Raw genomic sequence first — 18673 nt, forward strand, 5'->3', positions numbered from 1 at the left:
TTATATGCAGTGTTATTTCAATATAAAAACACGTCAAGATTATATTACTAAATATAGGTATCAAATATAAAATACACTACCCCAATAGACATTATAGTCGTGGGCGCATTTTTATAATAAGTACAAATCAGATAAAATAGATTAGGTAAATATGTGAAATGCAGTGCGTAGGTTAATATCACGTTTTGAAATCAGCATGTAGCAATTATATACTATAAAAATATAAATACGGGTTCGTTATTTAATTAACAAAAAGAAACCTAATAGTAATAATCAAGTCTGATTACCTATAGCCAGAAGGCTGATGGCAGATAGATACTTACATAAGAAATAAGTTTCTTATTTAATGGATATTATTTTATAATTTATGAGGTAACTAATTTATAATAAATAAGTATTTAATATATTTTGGTCGTATCGGTATTTATTATCGTGTTGTCCCAACATAGAATGGCCCACTCTTTCCTTTCCTGTGGGTGTCGTAAGAGGCGATAGAGAGAACTTAATGATCGAGGGATGGGCAGCAACGTTCCTCTTAAAATATCACCAAAGGCTAACTACGGTTGCCGATTTACCCGCTTGCCAAGCGTGGCAACTAATGGCAAAGCCCTCCATTTATGGTGGAGGCCTATTTTCAGCAATGGACAGTTAACGGCTGATATGATGATAATGATATCTTGGTCGTAATTTCCTGACAAATGTTTCTAAATATGAAAATTCTATACAATTTAGCAACTTACTAATGCTCCTTTATTTTCTTGTAGTGTGATACCGAAAAGTCCTATAATAAAATCTTGACACGCTACAGCCGCCAGAGAATTCAATGCTGACGCTACTGTTCTGCAGTAAAGAAACATTATTATATAGGTAGCTATCGCTAGTAATAAATTGATAATTAGTTTTTTTAATGGATGAAAATGGTGTGGTGCATCTGCCTATGCTAACGGTAATGGCGGCTCACCAGTACAGGGTGAAATGGTGACATATGAGATAAACATAGCTAATAATTTATTTATTTTATTTTATTTCAATAGGTACACATTACAGAGAATTAACATAGTTACATTAATTTATACACTACAATTATGTTTTGTTCAAGCTAATCCTTCAAAAATTTGCGTACACGGCATGATCAAAACATAAACACACAGCTAAAGTCTGTAAACACAATATAATTTAAACAACAAAAAATGGATAATCATATATATATATATACACATACAAACACAGACACACACACACAAACGCGCGCGCGCGCGCGCACACATACCACAGTGTACATATTACTTCATATATATGTTACAATAAAAGAAACTATCTACTAATTACAGAGGAAAATAATACGTAAACGTCGTGACGAAAATTACTGAACTTCTGACCAAATATATCAAGCTTAATTTGCTAGTAATAGAGCTGTATCTCCATTACTGACAATCCCATCTCCTTTAAAGATATAATTTATATAGGATTTTTGTCTTCGAACTATTATTGAATTAATAAGAGGAGCTAAGTCAACGTGACATAACAAAAACATATTAAAAATTACCCAAGACTAGCTGCGAAAATACCCGCGACGAAGAAACCCGGCACACCTCTGGCTTCACCAAGTTGTCGTACCACAAACAGTGGGAGCAGTCGATCAGATGCATTTATTACGCTTGCCTGTAATCAAATAAAAGCTTTTTTAGTCGGAACATCTAACGTACCTGCAGAAATATAGGTAATCTATTAAAATTTGATTTGAAATGGATACCGACATAAGTAAAAGTTTTTACTAGTAGTATACCTGAATTGGATCACAATCAGCATAATATTCTGCTAGAACAGCGCCAGTCGCAAAATTAATGGAGTACAGACTTATCAAGCCAAAAGCGGATGCCCATAATGCTGTTCGCACTTGACTGATACATTCCACTGATAGATATTTCTGTATGGTGGCCTGATTAGCACAGAACATGCTTGTCCAATATATGGTGCCGCCAACCACCACTGACCAAAATGAATGCCGCACCGTGGGATCTGGGTTCATGCTAAAAATTTTAATTAGGACTGTAATGTACAATTATAGTCTAATTAAATCAGCGTCTTGTTTCATACATCCGTATTAGTTATGCAGTTTAGTAACGGTCACGAATGTATAGTTACATATATTTCACAACGTTACATATTCACTATTTAAACGCTATAACAGATTGCTTGTATTTGGCATGTATTAAAAAATTTCACTTAATAGAAAGCTAATAGACCCATGACCTCAGTAATTAAGTACATGTGTATTACTAAAAGTGAAATAATTTATTTGTTAATATACACTTCTCCGATTATTAATATAAGATATAATTAAAAAAGCAGATACTTGAAGAAATGCAGTCTGTCGGTGCGTCGTGCATGGTCCCAAACAAGGTCCATTCCGCCCACGTGCGCCGCACCCAATACTAGTATCACCACCAACGAGCCCACTATGACAACTGATTGAAATGCATCTGTCATTATCACAGCTTTCATGCCGCCCTAAAAAATATGAAAAAATAAATAAAGCAATTATTATATATTATTAAGTTACATTTTTACCTTCTCGACTTTCGTCGACTTTAATATGTACCCCGTCCTGTAACCCACAGGAAAAAAGGTACACAAATGTCCTCTATTGATGGTTTTTTATGTCCTCCTACCTTGCCCTCTCCATTATTGAGTCTTTACTAAATTTGCGAATGGTTGCGTGTTCGGTGAATTGTGATGAATTGTGTTGGATGATTCCGGTGTATTTGTTAAATGTTTTGTTTTCTTTGTCTGTTATGTGGTTGATGACTGCTGCTTCTAGAATGTGATGATTTTGTGTATTGTGTACGAATACGGTATCTCCTAATACTTTGCTGAGTATGGTTGTTGTATGATGGTGATGTCAATTTTTGTATTCAGCTTATTTATGTATTTTTTATTTACTTTTAAGCTACTTTTCCTGTTGTGTCTATCGGAATGATAATCGTTTGTATGCTCCACAAACAACTGACTCTTTTTTAAGAAGTTTTTTTCAGAGAATTTTCTTAGCTCCTATATTATAGCCAATTGGTACAATTATATTTATTAAATATATTTTGTTATTGTTTTTATCTATGTATATTATCTATGTTTATATGATCTATAACAATATTTGTTTGAATAGGCTTTTCCCATAGAATCTTAACAGACTCATTTTCTTTAACTTGTAGTTGATTGACAGTTTCTTTCCATCAGAGATCAGAAACCTTTGAAAGATGTATATTGTGTTTTTGGCTTGCCTTTATTATTAAATACTTGTCCATACATGTGTCGTGTTGAAATATTGCTTTAATTACCAGAGGGAGACTTTGTACAAAAGTCGATTGCTTGGGTACCTCTGTCCCATTCGTGTTTCAACCGTAAAGCAGCTGTGTTTGCATGGCTGTGTTTCGGTTTGAAGGGTGGGATATGGCGTGAATTTACTGGGTACAGAGGAATAACATCTGAGTCCTCAGGAATGGCAACGCATGGGGTGTATCATGGGCGAAACAGTATACTCTGTTTTGTTCATAGTACTGCTCATGTCTATAGGCGACGGTTACCACTTTCCATCAGGTGGACCGCCAGCTTGTTTGCCATTCTAAGTAGTATAAAAAAAAAATTAGAAAAACATTTTCAATTTTTTAATTATCGGTAAATATAATCTTTCTGTTTCTGCCTTCTTTTACATTACTTCTTTTACGTGCTTTTTTTTATAGCTAACAGTTATCTTGTTTTAACATCTGTTTTCTTAAAATAACTATTTTTGTATATTATATTTTATAGTTAATGAAGGTGAAAGTAACTGTTGTTTATAAACATGAGCTATCACCATAAACATCATACATATAACGCCCCTGTTTAGTTCTCATGCACTGACACTCCTGTGGATACTAAGCTTTCATGCATTTTGTGTTAAAGATTGTAATAGATTATTGGTCTTGATCTTTCAGAACAACACATTCCAACAATTGCATTACTGTTTTATAATAGAAACAGTTGCAATTCATGCTTGTTAAAATAAAAATATTATTAATAAAGTACAATAATGCTCAATTTATTTATAGATAAGAAACAAATTTTTACATAGAAAAAAGTAATAAGAGTTATACCTACGTGTGAGTAAATTAAAATTAGAATTTAAAAAAAGAAGACGATACCTAATATTACTGGGAAAAACTGAGAAATAAATATTGAACATCACAGAGTACTTCTTGAAAGACTAGAACGAAAATATTTCTGAAAGTAGGGCTAAAAGGTGTATATAAAAAAGGGGCTATACTGTATGACGAAACTCAGTTATTGACAATTGTCAATTTAGATTCAATTTCATAGATTTGCGATTAGTGATCATTTGCTATTGGATTTTATTATGTAAAATCTACACAAAATCAGGTAAAATTTGAACAAGATGTTATTTGTTATTTTTAAAATTGCTTATACTCGTAATTTATGGAGATATTAGATAGTGCTATCTAGTCCCGAACTTCAACTAGAGACATTACAGACCAGACCAGTTACAAACGTTATTTTTACTAGGAGCGTATTATAAATTAAGTACTATAAAATATGACGGTTTTTTAATAAAACTTATTTAAGATTTAAAACCAACCTGAGATGAATAAAAAATGCATACTAGATACACAAGCGATACGGCCAAATAGGTGTTGAGACCAGTCACTGCAAAATAAAAGAAAATAAATAAATTAATTAAATCTTTAGCATTATCTCTAAGTCAACTTTTAGTAAAACAGAAATGTAATTAAGCAGTGAAAAAAAAATCACTTGAAAATCAATATTCATAATATTATTTAGAGGATGGTTATAAACTTCTCATTAACTGAGCCAGTAGCTGGTTTGATATTCACAGTAATATAAAAACGCTTATTTAAAGAATAGTAAATCGGTACGAATCTATAAATATAATGTATCGATTTATTACGTTATAACTACCTATACAAACATCAGTAAAAATTTTGAAATACAGATTTTAAGACTGTGAATCTTATACACAAATAAATGTTTATGTCAGCTATTACCAAATGTTTAGAGGGCATTCATTGGACTGTTTGTCTTTATTAGCTCGTATTAGCAGCAATTAACTACACATCACAGTAATGGTTTACCTTTAGTATCATGTATGAACCATTATAATATACGCAGATTGCATACTAGTAGTAGTATATAAGAAAGTCGTAAATTTGATGTCAGATTTAGCAATCTGTACAGTTGTGTTGAATACTTAAATATTTACGAAATATCCATTAAAACATCTAAATTCGAATTCTGTACCGGTTAAAGATATATGTACAAGTACCTACGTCACAGTATGGAATCTTCATTACTGCAATATATCTGATTAGTACCAAGAGCCGCTCAAAAAGTATGCAGGGAATTGCATTTTCAATAAAGTATCTGGGTTTATAGAAACTTTTGTTTCAATTTGTTATCAACGGCTATTTATAGTGAATTTTAAGAGTGTCGTGACTCAGGAATTTTTTAACCTAAACTTTTTTTTTATAATTTTTTTTTTATAAATTGGTCCTTAGTTTCTTTTTATGTTAGTTTTGATTGCTTTTGATTTAGATTTTTTTTTATCTGAAAGGATATACTTTTAGATTGGTTCCACAGAAATTTTATTAAAATCGGTATAGTAGTTTACTCTTTAAATCAAAATAACTGGTTACATTACTATGTTACTGGTTAGTCGATTTTTTTTGTGGAACAAAATCCATTTGTCACTGGAAGATGATGGAATGCTATAAGTATACGCTAGTAAGCCACCAGTGAATAATAATAGGTGAGATAGTTCAGTTGGCCCATCATGACGAATATACCAGGAATTCATCACGATGACTTCCAAGGAGACCGCGAAGAGGTCAACCTCGAGTATAGAGTATTCTACTAGTAATAATGAGGTGGTTAATCTCATTACTAACAATCCTTTTCTCTTACAGTGAAAGTTCGTCAGGGTGTAAAGTAATTGTGTTTCATGTAGACTATTTTTAGATCGTGAGTTCGAATCTGGCCAACAAACTTTATATCAATTTAAGTTCCTGATTAATGATGATGATCAGTAATGGAAAATATCAATGACAAATCAAATTAATGTAAGTGATGAGTGATGTTGCCCTGGCTCCTTGCCATGTTAAATGCTATTCGTTAGATGTGTCCTTTGAATGTGGGCAAGCTACGTGTTTCATTCAATACAATGGCAATAGTAGATAAATGCTACGAGCATTTCTCGACTGCAGTTACCGTTGTTTGAATGGGATAGCCATTAAGAATTATAGTGATATATATATATATATATATATATATATATATATATATATATATATATATATATATATATATATATATATATATATATATATATATATATATATATATATATATATATATATATATATATACATAGTGATAGTATAATTTATAATCACATCCTTATTGTTGCTGGGTATTATATTATTGTTTTGATGGATAAACAGTAAAAATTGTTTGTATTATTAAAATAAAATAGAGAATTGAATGAAGTCGCACTCAGTAGACACACTGTTTTCAGAATTATGAGTAGTATAATGTTATTCATTATAATATATGACACCACCACTTCAGTAAATGACAATGAGCTATCTTAAAAATAATAAATATTTTTTTTTTGCTAATAATGCTTTTAAATAATTTATTGGATGATGCAATATATATAATTTTATATGTTAACATTTTTTATATTTTACGGTAGTTTAAATCAGTAGTACATACATACAGTATTATAAATATTAAAAGGCATCATATTTTCATGAAGTTATGTCACATATATAAATAATAATAATCTATTTATATGACATTACATACCACTACTATATAGTTCATTATGTAAGAGCTATTGAAATGTTTGGTCCGAGAGATACATTAATTTTATTGTGCCTTTGTCATACAATTGCATAAAGTCAGTGGTCACTTGTGTTACATCGTACATGCATATATTAATAATAAACTTTTTATAAGTAATTATAAATACACGTTAGTGCTAATCACTTGGAGATTCTTTAGAAATTTTTCGAAAATTTTATCGCTTCCTTTTACTTGTTTTTGGAAAACAATCTATGATTGATAGGTGAATAATTTTAATAACTTCCATTATGAAGCTACTGTATTTTACGTGTAGAAGTGATATGTTGTAAAGTATTTAGTAGTTGTATTCGCCGTATGTTCCCCGGTATAGAATGGGCCATATCTTCTTTTCCCGTGGGAGTCGTAACAGGCGACTGAGGGAGGCTTAGGAATGGGCAGCAACGTCCCTCTTAAAACATCTCTAAAAGCCTAACTGCAGTTGCCAACTCGCTTGCCAAGCGTGGCAACTACTAGCAAAACTCCCTTTATGAAAAAGTCCAGTAGTGGACAATTAACGGCTGAAATAATAATAATAAAAAGTATTTGGTTAAGAGTGATTATTATGCAGTTTTTAATGGGTGGTACGGTGGAATAGTAAACCTATCCATGATTACTTTTTTGCAAAAGTTCAAAATAAATATCTTTATTTTCTTAAATTTTATGAAATGTTAGATGTATCCCTATTACAATAGAATTATTTTCTCTAAATAATAAACTTAAACTTACTTTTACTTACTAAAACCCTTGACATTGAATATGTTAATTAATAAAATACAAATTTAAATTATATTTATTCAAATAGACTTGTTTACAAGCACTATTAAATCGTCATTTTTTAAAAATCTACTGCAGAGTTCGGATAGTTGTTATCTGTTGAGAAGAGTCCGCAAGAAACTCAATAGTTATGTACTCTTTTAAATTTCTGTAAACATTATGTGTATTTATTTAAATGTATATCTAAAATTACATGGTCGTTAAAAATCCGTGCATGATGAACTAACACCATGTACATTTGTCATCAACTTACATAAGTAGGTATTTTACGACCTAAAACGCAGAGACATCTAATAGATTACAGACATATCAATTATAGGTATATTCTTTATTCATTTTTGTAATGGTTGACCATAATATGACCGAATATTTATCATATTTTATTAATTGGAATGCTTAGGGGGAAGGGATTGCTAGTAATGAGGAGGTTAGTTCTCATTGTTAATAATAAACCTTCGACTTTGTCAGATCGACCTTCACCCGGTCTGTTCTGGAAACCATCGTGGTTAATTCTTGTGAATTTTGTCACGATGGGCTAACTGACTCATTCATCCTCACTTATCATCGCTCACTGGTGCCTTGCCAGCGTATACTAATAGTGCAAGCAGGGCTACCATTCCATTACCATCCATTAGAAAAACAATTAGAATGCTTATATTACAGAGTCGGTCTATGGGGTTTACAGTAATAAGGCAATAGTGCAATTAATTTTATTGCGCCATTCATGCTTGAATTTATTTTTTATTGCGTATGTACCTACTTGATAATAATGGTGTTACTGTTACACAAACCAACGATGACACACTAACTGAAGAGCAAGTAAATAAAACACGGTTAACGCGCATTTATAGGACGCATTACATTCACTGAGATTATAGGTTACATGCTTAGGTGGATTATGTGTAATAGTAAACGGTCTTATTGATGGACTTCGATTTCTACAACTAACAACTATTTTGGTAAAAGTTGCTAAATAGTATTAAAGTTATAGGCGTACTTTTTTTCATGCCTACTCCATAATTATCTAGTACTCATTCTAGGGTCCAAGTGGAGTTTTCAGTTATGCACAAAGGCGTGTTTGAGAGTAGGTAGATGTGCTTTTTTTTAAAAAGGTCAGAACCTTCTCAGAAAATAATTTTAATTATCGTTAATGAATAGACCCCGCAAATTAAATCAGCATATGTAAATTTAGATAGAGATTCTGGTGTGAGGACACATCAGAAAAATGTTAACAGTTGTGTATTTCAAATTGAGCAAAACTAAGTAGTATGAATGTTTGATATTACAATACTGCCATAATTAAAATGTCAACCTATGTAATAAAAGCGTGCAGTTAGAAGATTGGTCCAATGTTGTAACTACTAATTACCCCTTTTTTATAAAGTTAGGCTGTAATTAATTGCCAAAGCGTTTGTAGTGAGACACTCAAATGTCTACTCTACTTACATAGATGTTATTAATGTATGTTAGTAATAATAGTTGCTACCGTATTTTGTTTAATCATAAACTACGGGAATAGACCGTGGGAATAAAGACATTCTTTGTTATGTTACGCATTTAATAGCCGCAGGTGAATCTTTACGTAATAATGTTTACGATAAACTTTTCTATATTATGGGAAGATCTTTATAGATACAAATACCAGTTATTTCTTGCAGTATTGCCTTGCGTGAATAAAGTATTCTATGTACTTAGGATATAGCCTATATGTCAATCAAATTTCATTTAAATTTCTTCAGCTATTTAATTTAACAAACATTCAAACATGTTTACATTCTTTCAAATCTTACTAATAATATATTTATAATATTAGCAGGATTAAAAGAAATTTGATAGATAGGTACTTAATAATTAGATTGTGTTCTTAAAAAAAAAACCCCGATTTTAATTGTGGCAATACTAGTTGTTTTGATATAAAAATTAAACTATTGCGATTTTGACAAAATTTCTATGGGACCAATTTGTATTTATAAATTTACAAAGGATATATTTATATCCTTTCAGATAAAAAAAGAATTTTCTAAATCAGTTTACAACTGACGGAGTTATGAGGTAACAGACATAATTTTTTTATGCAACTTAGAATGGCAAACAAGCTGACGGCCCACCTGATGGAAAGTGGTAACCGTCGCCTATAGACATGAGTAGTACCATGGACATAACAGAGTATACTGTTTCACCCATGATACCCCCATGCGTTGCCATTCCTGAGGGCTCAGGTGTTATTCCTTTGTACCCAGTAAATTCACGCCATATCCCACCCTTCAAATCGAAACACAACCATGCAAATAAATGCAGCTTCACAGTAGACACATGAATGGGACAGAGATACCCAAGCAATCGACTTTTGTACAAAGTCTCCCTCTGGTAAATATAATTGAAATGAAAACCTTTTTCTTTTTGAAGTCGATTGAAAATAAATGAAGCACCTGCCCGAAGGTTTTATAGTATTTCATATTTATTATAAATAGTATAGATATCACATTTATTCATTAGCTGGATTATTAATAAAATTTTTATTAGATATGAAAATTAGATTGGGATTTTTTTATATCACTGGGGTGGCCAACAAACATACGGCCCTCCGTAAGCGGTTACTGTAGCCTATGAACATTTGCAGTACCAGGGGCATTACGTGCCCGATGTATATGAATATGTATGTAAATAAGTTTGTTGGTTTGTTATTTCTTAGCGCCACAACGGATTAACCAATCGTCATATGGTGTACATGTACAACGTTGAGGTGGAGAAGGACATAGACTACTATTTATCGCGGTCAATTAATATATTCCGATCACGCGAACGAAGTCATGGTTGAAAACTAGTAGATTTAATAAATTTCTGTCTAATTGTAAAGTGGTTTCTTAGTTGTGGCAATAACAAAAATTTCGTATCATAGGTACCTACATCAACCGTAAAGAATATTAAGAGTTTTGTGACTGTGGTTAATGCAAATCACGAAAAAGACCACTTTAGAACAGAATATTTCGTAAACGCCGTAAAGTAACACTGACAAAGGAACCTCAAAATAAAAAAAAAAAAGTCGAATATTACAACTTTAAAGACTATTTCTCTGTTCGCAGGTCTTTTATGACATACTAGCACCTACCTACAAGTTTCGTGTCTTTTTTTTAAATTGTTGTTAAGTTGGATATAACAAAAAATTTGAACTGTTTGATAGAAATCATACCACGAAAATCATTAATTATACCTACTTAGATATCTGGTTATATTACATTTAAAATAGTTCAAGAATTTAGGTACCAGCGAATTAAAAGTTTAGTTGCCGTTATATGTCAGTCTAACTATAATAAGATAAAAAATTGAGTAAAAATTCGACTTTAAACTTGTGAAAAATTAGTTATTTTGATTTTTTAAATCAAACTAAACTGCTGTACCAATTTTATAAAATTTCTATAGGGCTTTCTGTAATGTGTGTATCTAAAAGGATTATACCTTTTAGATAAAAAAAAAAAATTCCAAGTCGGTTTACATTCGATAGAGTTATTTTTTTTTGATAGGTGATAATGGAATGGTAACTCCGCCTGCGCTAACGGTATACGCTGGCGGAGCACCAGTGAAGGGTAATAGATGAGAATGAAAACAGTTCAGTTAACTCATCATGATGAATTCATCAGGAATTCACCATAATAGTTTCCAGGGGGAACCGCGTGGAGGTCGACCTGATTAGGTATATAGCTAGCAATGGGATTCTCAGTCTCCATTACTCACAATTCCTTTCCCCCAAACGACGGAGTTATTAGGAAACATACATAGAAAAAATACAATAGAATTAAGAATCTCCTCCTTCGGTTAAAAATAAATTTAAAATATTATCGACCAAAACAGTGTTTAATAAAACACCGTTTTGGTTTAGTTGATGTAATGATATACATATTTTTTTTTTATGCCAAAACCTATAGATTATTATAATAACATTTATTACTTTAACAATCTTTTATTTTTAATTATACAGACTTTTGTTTAGACGTCAATAAATTTAGTTTTAAAATAGACCGTTATTTGTCTTTTCGTTAAAGTTTTTCTGTTCGATCGTTTAATTTTTTTTTCAAAAAACCAGTGCAGGCAGTTTTCATTTCAACCGAGTTCAAAAAGGAGGTTCTCAAATTGGTTGTATTTTTTTATGTTTGTTATCTCAGAACTCCATTATTTTTAAACTGATTTGGAAATTTCTTTTTTTTTTCAAAGAAATTTAGAAATTTTGTCAAAGTCAGTATTTTCATTTTTGAATAAAAATATTGGTTTTGGCACGATTGGTTGGAAAGTTGCTGTTTTATCTGTGTAACAAAAACCTGCTTGTTGTGATGAGATTTCGAATTGAATGTAACTGAAATATTATATTATGTACACTTTTTGCTTGATGGTGATTTCATGGCAGTGTTTTTTGTCTCTATATTATATTTTTTTAAATTTCGCATTAATTTAGCTATGTCTGTGACACTGAGAGATAATTAGTCTATGCTGTGTGTGCCCAGTAGATAACATATACTCAAATAATAAAAAATATTGAAGTTAATGTATTATTTATTTTATTACGTTTAGGTATTAATTTTATTTTTTTTGAAACATTTATTAATTTATTTAAAGAACTTTATTGACTAAATAAGAATATGGTAAAGTATAATTCTCTTCCAGTCAACTTTTGGGATAAGCATTATCAGTATAATAAAAGTTTACTTACATATACTTGGAAAATGGGAATAAATTTACGGGAATTATAATTTAATATTCTGACTGACCATTCAGTCTATTGTATATGCATACAACAGTATTAAAATGTATCTACTCTAATTTTAAGAACACAATATTACATACAAAAAATACTAAAGTACTGTCCCGACAATGAGTGCTCTGTATTCAACATGCAGCCAGTACATTGTGGTGGACGTGATAATGCTCTAATATCTTTACATAATACCTACTCATCAAGACTTACGTGCTCAAGAAAGTATTTACGAGTACATCTATTGACTTACTTTGAGCGAAGGTTGTGGTGCTATAACCTAATTTAACTTCACTATTGTAAAATGTCACAAAACGGTCCATTACTGTATTGTTAAATTACAGATATATATTTTTACTTTATTTATTTATTTTAGACAACTTGGATCCATTTCTGTTAGTAAGTGTACTTAAAAACTATGTTAAAACTTAATCACTAATAATGATCTAATATATGGTTTGATCCATGGATTATATTTGGCCCTAGACATTGTCACAAATATATGATTTTTTAGAGATTAGATATAATCTACTAAAGATTTTAATAGTTTGTAATTTAAAGAATTTCAAGTATAAAGTTGACCTACACTCGTTAATTAAAATAATGCTGAATGCGGTTATGCTATAAAGTGGCTTACAGTTTAAGGAGTTCTGAACACTGAATTGACTTAAGCAATATGTATAGATTGTTAGGCACCTATTCTCTTGAACTTGTATATAATTATTATTATAGTAGACTTCTGCACCTAAGTCAGTTTAAGAAGATTTCTTGTCAGCTAATAATTGCAAATAGAATATCATTTTATTGATAAAATCTAAAAATGTTGATTGTCCAATTAGTTACGATATTAAATGTGTAGCTAGTTTCATACCCAATAAATCAACAACTTCAACAAGGTCGCAATATGCACGTTGTACCTACATCATAGATGAAATTTGTTATGTATGTATGGAGCATACCACCATGTCCTAAATTCATTTCGTTTGCCATGTTACAAAATTTCTATTGATATGTAAATGATATTATGTATCAATCTGGAATAAAAAATACACGGTCAAGCGCGAGTGGCAAGTATTCGAGTTTCCTCATCTATATCAAGTTTCAAAAATTTGATAATAATTTTAGATAACGTTACGTAAAAAATCAGTATATTCAATCGTCGCAATATGAACATTTCTTTTTATATTACGAAGGTGGTAAACAAGCATACAGCCCGTCTGATGATAAACGGTTAAAGCTATGGACGATTGCAATACTAGAGATGTAACGTGCGCGTTGCCGACCTTAAAGAAACCTTAATATACTCTTATTGAAAAACCCTATATTACTCGTAATATGGGAGTAAACTCTGTTGATTTTAATTAAAATTATCAAAATCGGTTCAGGGCCCGTTTCCTCGATTCGGAAGTCGCTTAAAAATTACGGACCTCACCCCTATACAAATTTCACCTCTAGGGGTCAACTTTACAAAAATGCTGTTTATATTTCATATATATGCAAAATATTTCCAACTTCACATCAAAATATTTTATTGCAGAACTGTTATGTGATCGCCGATTTTTGAGACAAAAAATTATTATTTTTTTTGTGTATGTATACATAGTTTTAGGGTAGTACTTGCGATTATTGCAGATAGTCTTCCTGTAAGTATGAATTCAATGTGGCGAGGAATGAGCCCATTCCATAATTTCGTGTTAATTAGTTAATAAAGACAATGTTTACTATAACCGGAGGAAATAATGCGAAGATTTATATTAACACTAGAGAAACTCAGATTCATAATCACCAGGGTCTTCCGAGATGGGGTGTAGTGTAGAGTAGAGGTTGTTGACGACTAAACTCGGAATCATTATATGCCACTATGCTATACTCTCGTTGAATGCATATATCGTCATAGTCGTAGAATACTGACGGATATGTATATTTAATGTTTGTCAGATCCGTCAGTATTCTACGACTATGACGATATTAGAAGATATAGTACTGCGATATTAATATGATTGAATTATGAATCGTTTTACCATCAGATAGAGCGAGAGCTGGCGCGTAGACTGCCACCGACGTGTACAATATCATCTGCATCATATACAGTGCACTTGCGTACACTCGAACACTCTTAGAGAATCGCACTTCCTGCAATCAAATATTTCATTATCTAAAACTAACAGTTTCTAAGCCATTATCAATATTTAATAATTTGCGTACTAGGTTTTCTTGCGATAGTGCTTTTAATTTGAAATCGTTTATATCCGTATGATGATGGATTATGAATACATTGTGTCACTATTAGTTTTCATTTCTAGAATGTACCGTACACCACTATAAGAAAAAGGTAACTCGAAATAGATCTCTGTATCAAGTAACCTCGCTAGCGACATATTAAGTAATAGTAATACTCAGCCACAGTATAATGTCGATCTAATTTAAAAAATAAGTGACTTCATTTAAAGGAAAGATTTCCCCTTTTATTCAAGTCTAGTAGAAAAATGAGTAGGTTGCTACATGTTGTTATGTATAAATGACTACAACATTATTGACGACACCTTATTATTTATCATCAGGTGAACCGTCAGTTTGTTGGCCATTCTAAATTTTATAAAAGAGAAAAGAAAACTAATTACCAAATACTCGTAGCAAGACGTAAGCCGAAGTCTCATAAATACGGGTACATACAAATGACTAGCAATAGGCACGACGAGTATAAATGCTATACAAATCATCCAAAACTGCCCTCCAGCCATATACATCTCTGCCGGATTTCCTAATAACTCGATGGCTGTTATAAAACTGAAATTAACAATGAATTTATTTTAATATATAAGTATTATTTTTAATATATAGATCTAAATTATGTTCAATTTATGCATGAGAAATGGGTCTCAACTTTGAGCCTTACCTTGTAGCTAAACTTAAGGTCATAGGTAAAGTTCCCATCGTAGATCCACCGAGAAGAAAATCATCTCCGCTCGTTTGTTTCTCTCCAAAAAATCCGTAAAAGACGCCAATCGCACATGAAACTATTAACATTACTGCCAATACACTGTAATCTTCCCAATTGAATAAGCCATTTGTAATATTATCTATATTCTCTGAAGTAGATATATTATTTGTTGCAGTAATGTTTTGTTTCAGCAAAGTTGGTGTTGCAGCCACAGACAGCAAACTTATATTCAAACTCCAAACTAGACTAAGTATTGTAGTCTGAAATACATTTTTATTTATACATAGTTTATAATAAAGCTCCATAGCAAAGTCTTTTGTTTCTATACGAGCATGATAATGATTAGAAGAATAATGTACTGTTTTTCTTATTATTACTTTTATATAGAAAATAAAAAATGAGAAATATTTAATAAAAAATTTTATTACTTAAAATTTCCTTTTCTAGCTTTTTAAACTTAACATATGTATGATGTGTCTAGATGCGTATGCATGAGGCGTGTCCTGAAAGCGAATGAAACAAGACATGTGGATATGTAAAGATAGCTTTGGTTCTCGATTCTTTCTGCCTACTATTTATTCTTAGCACCTGTCATGAAGGTAAATTTTTCATTCGACTGTTTTTAACGTTTTTTTAATGCAACTTAAACGCAAACAAGCTGACGGCGCACCTGATGGAAGGTAGTAACCGTCGCCTATAGACATTTTTATTTAGTAAATAATGCGTATAATATAATATAGCATAATAATATAAATTAATATGCTAATGTAATATAATATCACTGTGTTATTGTGTACTTCATTACTGTACCGAATTATTTTTTTAATGGAATGATCTGCCTGCTTCCATTTTAGATTCACACTATTTTATAAGCAATAAAAATCAGGCTTTAATAGTCTTGTTTTTTAAAACAAAATTTTGAATTACAGAGGAAAGATTTTAAAGACAACATTATGGAATTACAATTCAGTTAGGGTTTCACCGTGTGTGTTAGTTATGTATCTAGTTATGCTTATTGCATTTGCATGCCAAGTTAGCAAAGATAATTTAATATTTAGAAAGTACGCTTACCTACACGATCAAAATAAATTAGGAACGTTGAAGAGATGTTAAAGCGACTCTACCAATATTGACATAAACCATTTGGAATTACCTAACTGATAAATGCTATAACTTGATTATTGCATATATATTCTTTTATAAATCTGAATTTGATAATTAACAGTGAGACCTTTAAATTCCTTAATTAGAAGGCTGATTCAATTAAACAAATATGTTACGTGACATGCACACTCATGTATGTCTACATTGCAAATGAATAATGGTGTAATATAAATTATTTATTTTTACACTAATTCTATTTATAGAATGTAGTAAGTTTGATATATGATAACTATTACTTAATTAAGATTTAATGTGGCGTAAAGTTACAATATATTTTGTGGCTACGGAGCATCAGTCAGGTTGTTATTTATTTTTAGGATTCTTTTTATTTATTTATTATTATTATGATTATTATTTAAGTATCATAAACTAATATAATTGATAAATTTTTAATATATTTTGATTTACTATATGTATATATGACACATAGCATTTAACATATTCAGTATATTACAAGTTGCCCTTGCGCTTTCTAAAGTAGAAACTGACAAAAATATGCATGCAAAATTAAACATAACGGTTTGAATTTGAGGATGTGTTTATTAATCGATATTTATTACTATTTTTTTTTTATACCACTGAGGTGGCAAACAAGCATACGGCCCACCTGATGATAAGCGGTTAACGTAGCCTATGAACGCCTGCAATACCAGAGGTATTACGCGCGCGTTGCCGACCCTGAAGAAACCTCTTTACCCCCCTTTTGAAGAACCCCATGCTGTAGTCTCTCGGGAAAACCTCGGCAGGGAGCTCATTCCATAACCTGAGTGTTCGTGGGAGAAAGCATCTCTGAAACCGCGTTGTACGCGACCATTTAGGCTGTAAGGTATGAGGGTGAACTCCCTGTCGATGGCGAGGGCGATATTACTATTACACGCAGAAGTTACTAAATAGATTTGAATTATAATAATAAAATTTATTTATTGGATAGAATTTAGGGATGTAGTCGGTATTATAAATACGAAAGACAGTTTTTTTTTTTTGTGACTAATTTAAGATTTATCCATGTAAACCAATCTATATACATGTTATATACTATTTAGAATGGAGGCCATAGGTTATTTTACATCCCCAACGATGAAGTCGCGAGTAAAATCTTGTAAAATTATTTTTAAAAATCTTGATAAATTACAGAAAGTTTATGACTCGAATACTAGGTGAACGTTTGTTTTTTCCTGAGGCTATTTAGTTTTGTTACTCTGATATGAATGTAAGCAATAACGAATAGTACCTTTCTCCAAGTAACATATAATGAAACTTTATCATAATATTTAGATTTGACGAAAAGTGCATAAAAGCAGCTGTCTCTCCGAGAGTATTTAATTGTATGGCATAATAATTTTTTTAAAACCAATAGTTTATCAATCAAATAAAGAATGCGTAGATTCATTCATTGCACAATTCGTGATGGTAATGTATTTGAAAAGTGTAAAACGTCGAAAAAACCTTTAATATATAAGAACGCATATCTACCCGTTATAAACATTGACAGAGTTAGTACCTACAGCTGGTTTTGTTAATTGGCAGACCTTTTGTATATCTACAGGTTTAGTCATCAATTGGTCTTCATAAAATTTAACCGTATTGGAACTTTGTTGTAACCTTATGTATACTGCGCAGTCGAAATGTAAAGATATTTTTTTGATTCCATTACATCCTGCGCTAGATTCATCAATGGGTCATTACCAACTTGTACTCACATATATAGATAAATAGGCAAAAGTACTTCTACTCTGTTTTCTTAGAAAAGCGGCAAAATGTGAAGAGATCTACATTTTAAAAAAATATAAATCCGGCACTGATCAAATAAGTTACGTGATCGATTTAGTATTTATTGCATCTGATATAAATATATTTTTTTATTTCTTTAGCAAGTTGTTAATTGCATGAATACTGTCTGCTGTTTACTATCAGTAAACAGGTATTTACAACTATTACAAATTTAACGGTTATGTTAGCATATATTTAAAATTCGTAACACGGAAGTTTATTTGAAGATTTCCTAAACAGTAAAAAAATAAATATACGAATTACTGGAACACAGTCACAGATAATATTTTGTCGATTACAAAACATTATTAAGTAATTTAGATTATTGGCTAGTATACGGAAAGCCGCCTACGTTGGTGTCGTTC

At 31.1% G+C, this 18673-nt stretch overlaps 1 protein-coding gene across 1 annotated transcript in view; it reads right to left on the minus strand.

Annotated features, from left to right (window-relative positions):
* The window catches only part of LOC113517453 (sodium-coupled monocarboxylate transporter 1-like), a 38385-nt gene that overhangs the window by 12658 nt on the left and 7054 nt on the right, over positions 1-18673 (minus strand). The window contains exons 2-9 of the mRNA XM_026902119.3: positions 15330-15634; positions 15055-15220; positions 14455-14566; positions 4631-4698; positions 2357-2511; positions 1787-2030; positions 1547-1662; positions 741-840 (exon numbers count right to left, since the gene is read on the minus strand). Of these exons, the coding sequence (XP_026757920.2) occupies positions 741-840; positions 1547-1662; positions 1787-2030; positions 2357-2511; positions 4631-4698; positions 14455-14566; positions 15055-15220; positions 15330-15634 (1266 nt within the window). The remainder of the gene's footprint in view (positions 1-740; positions 841-1546; positions 1663-1786; positions 2031-2356; positions 2512-4630; positions 4699-14454; positions 14567-15054; positions 15221-15329; positions 15635-18673) is intronic.

Source organism: Galleria mellonella, unplaced genomic scaffold (genome assembly GCF_026898425.1).
Source record: "Galleria mellonella isolate WM207_F2 unplaced genomic scaffold, CSIRO_AGI_GalMel_v1 utg78, whole genome shotgun sequence".
NCBI lineage: Eukaryota > Metazoa > Arthropoda > Insecta > Lepidoptera > Pyralidae > Galleria > Galleria mellonella.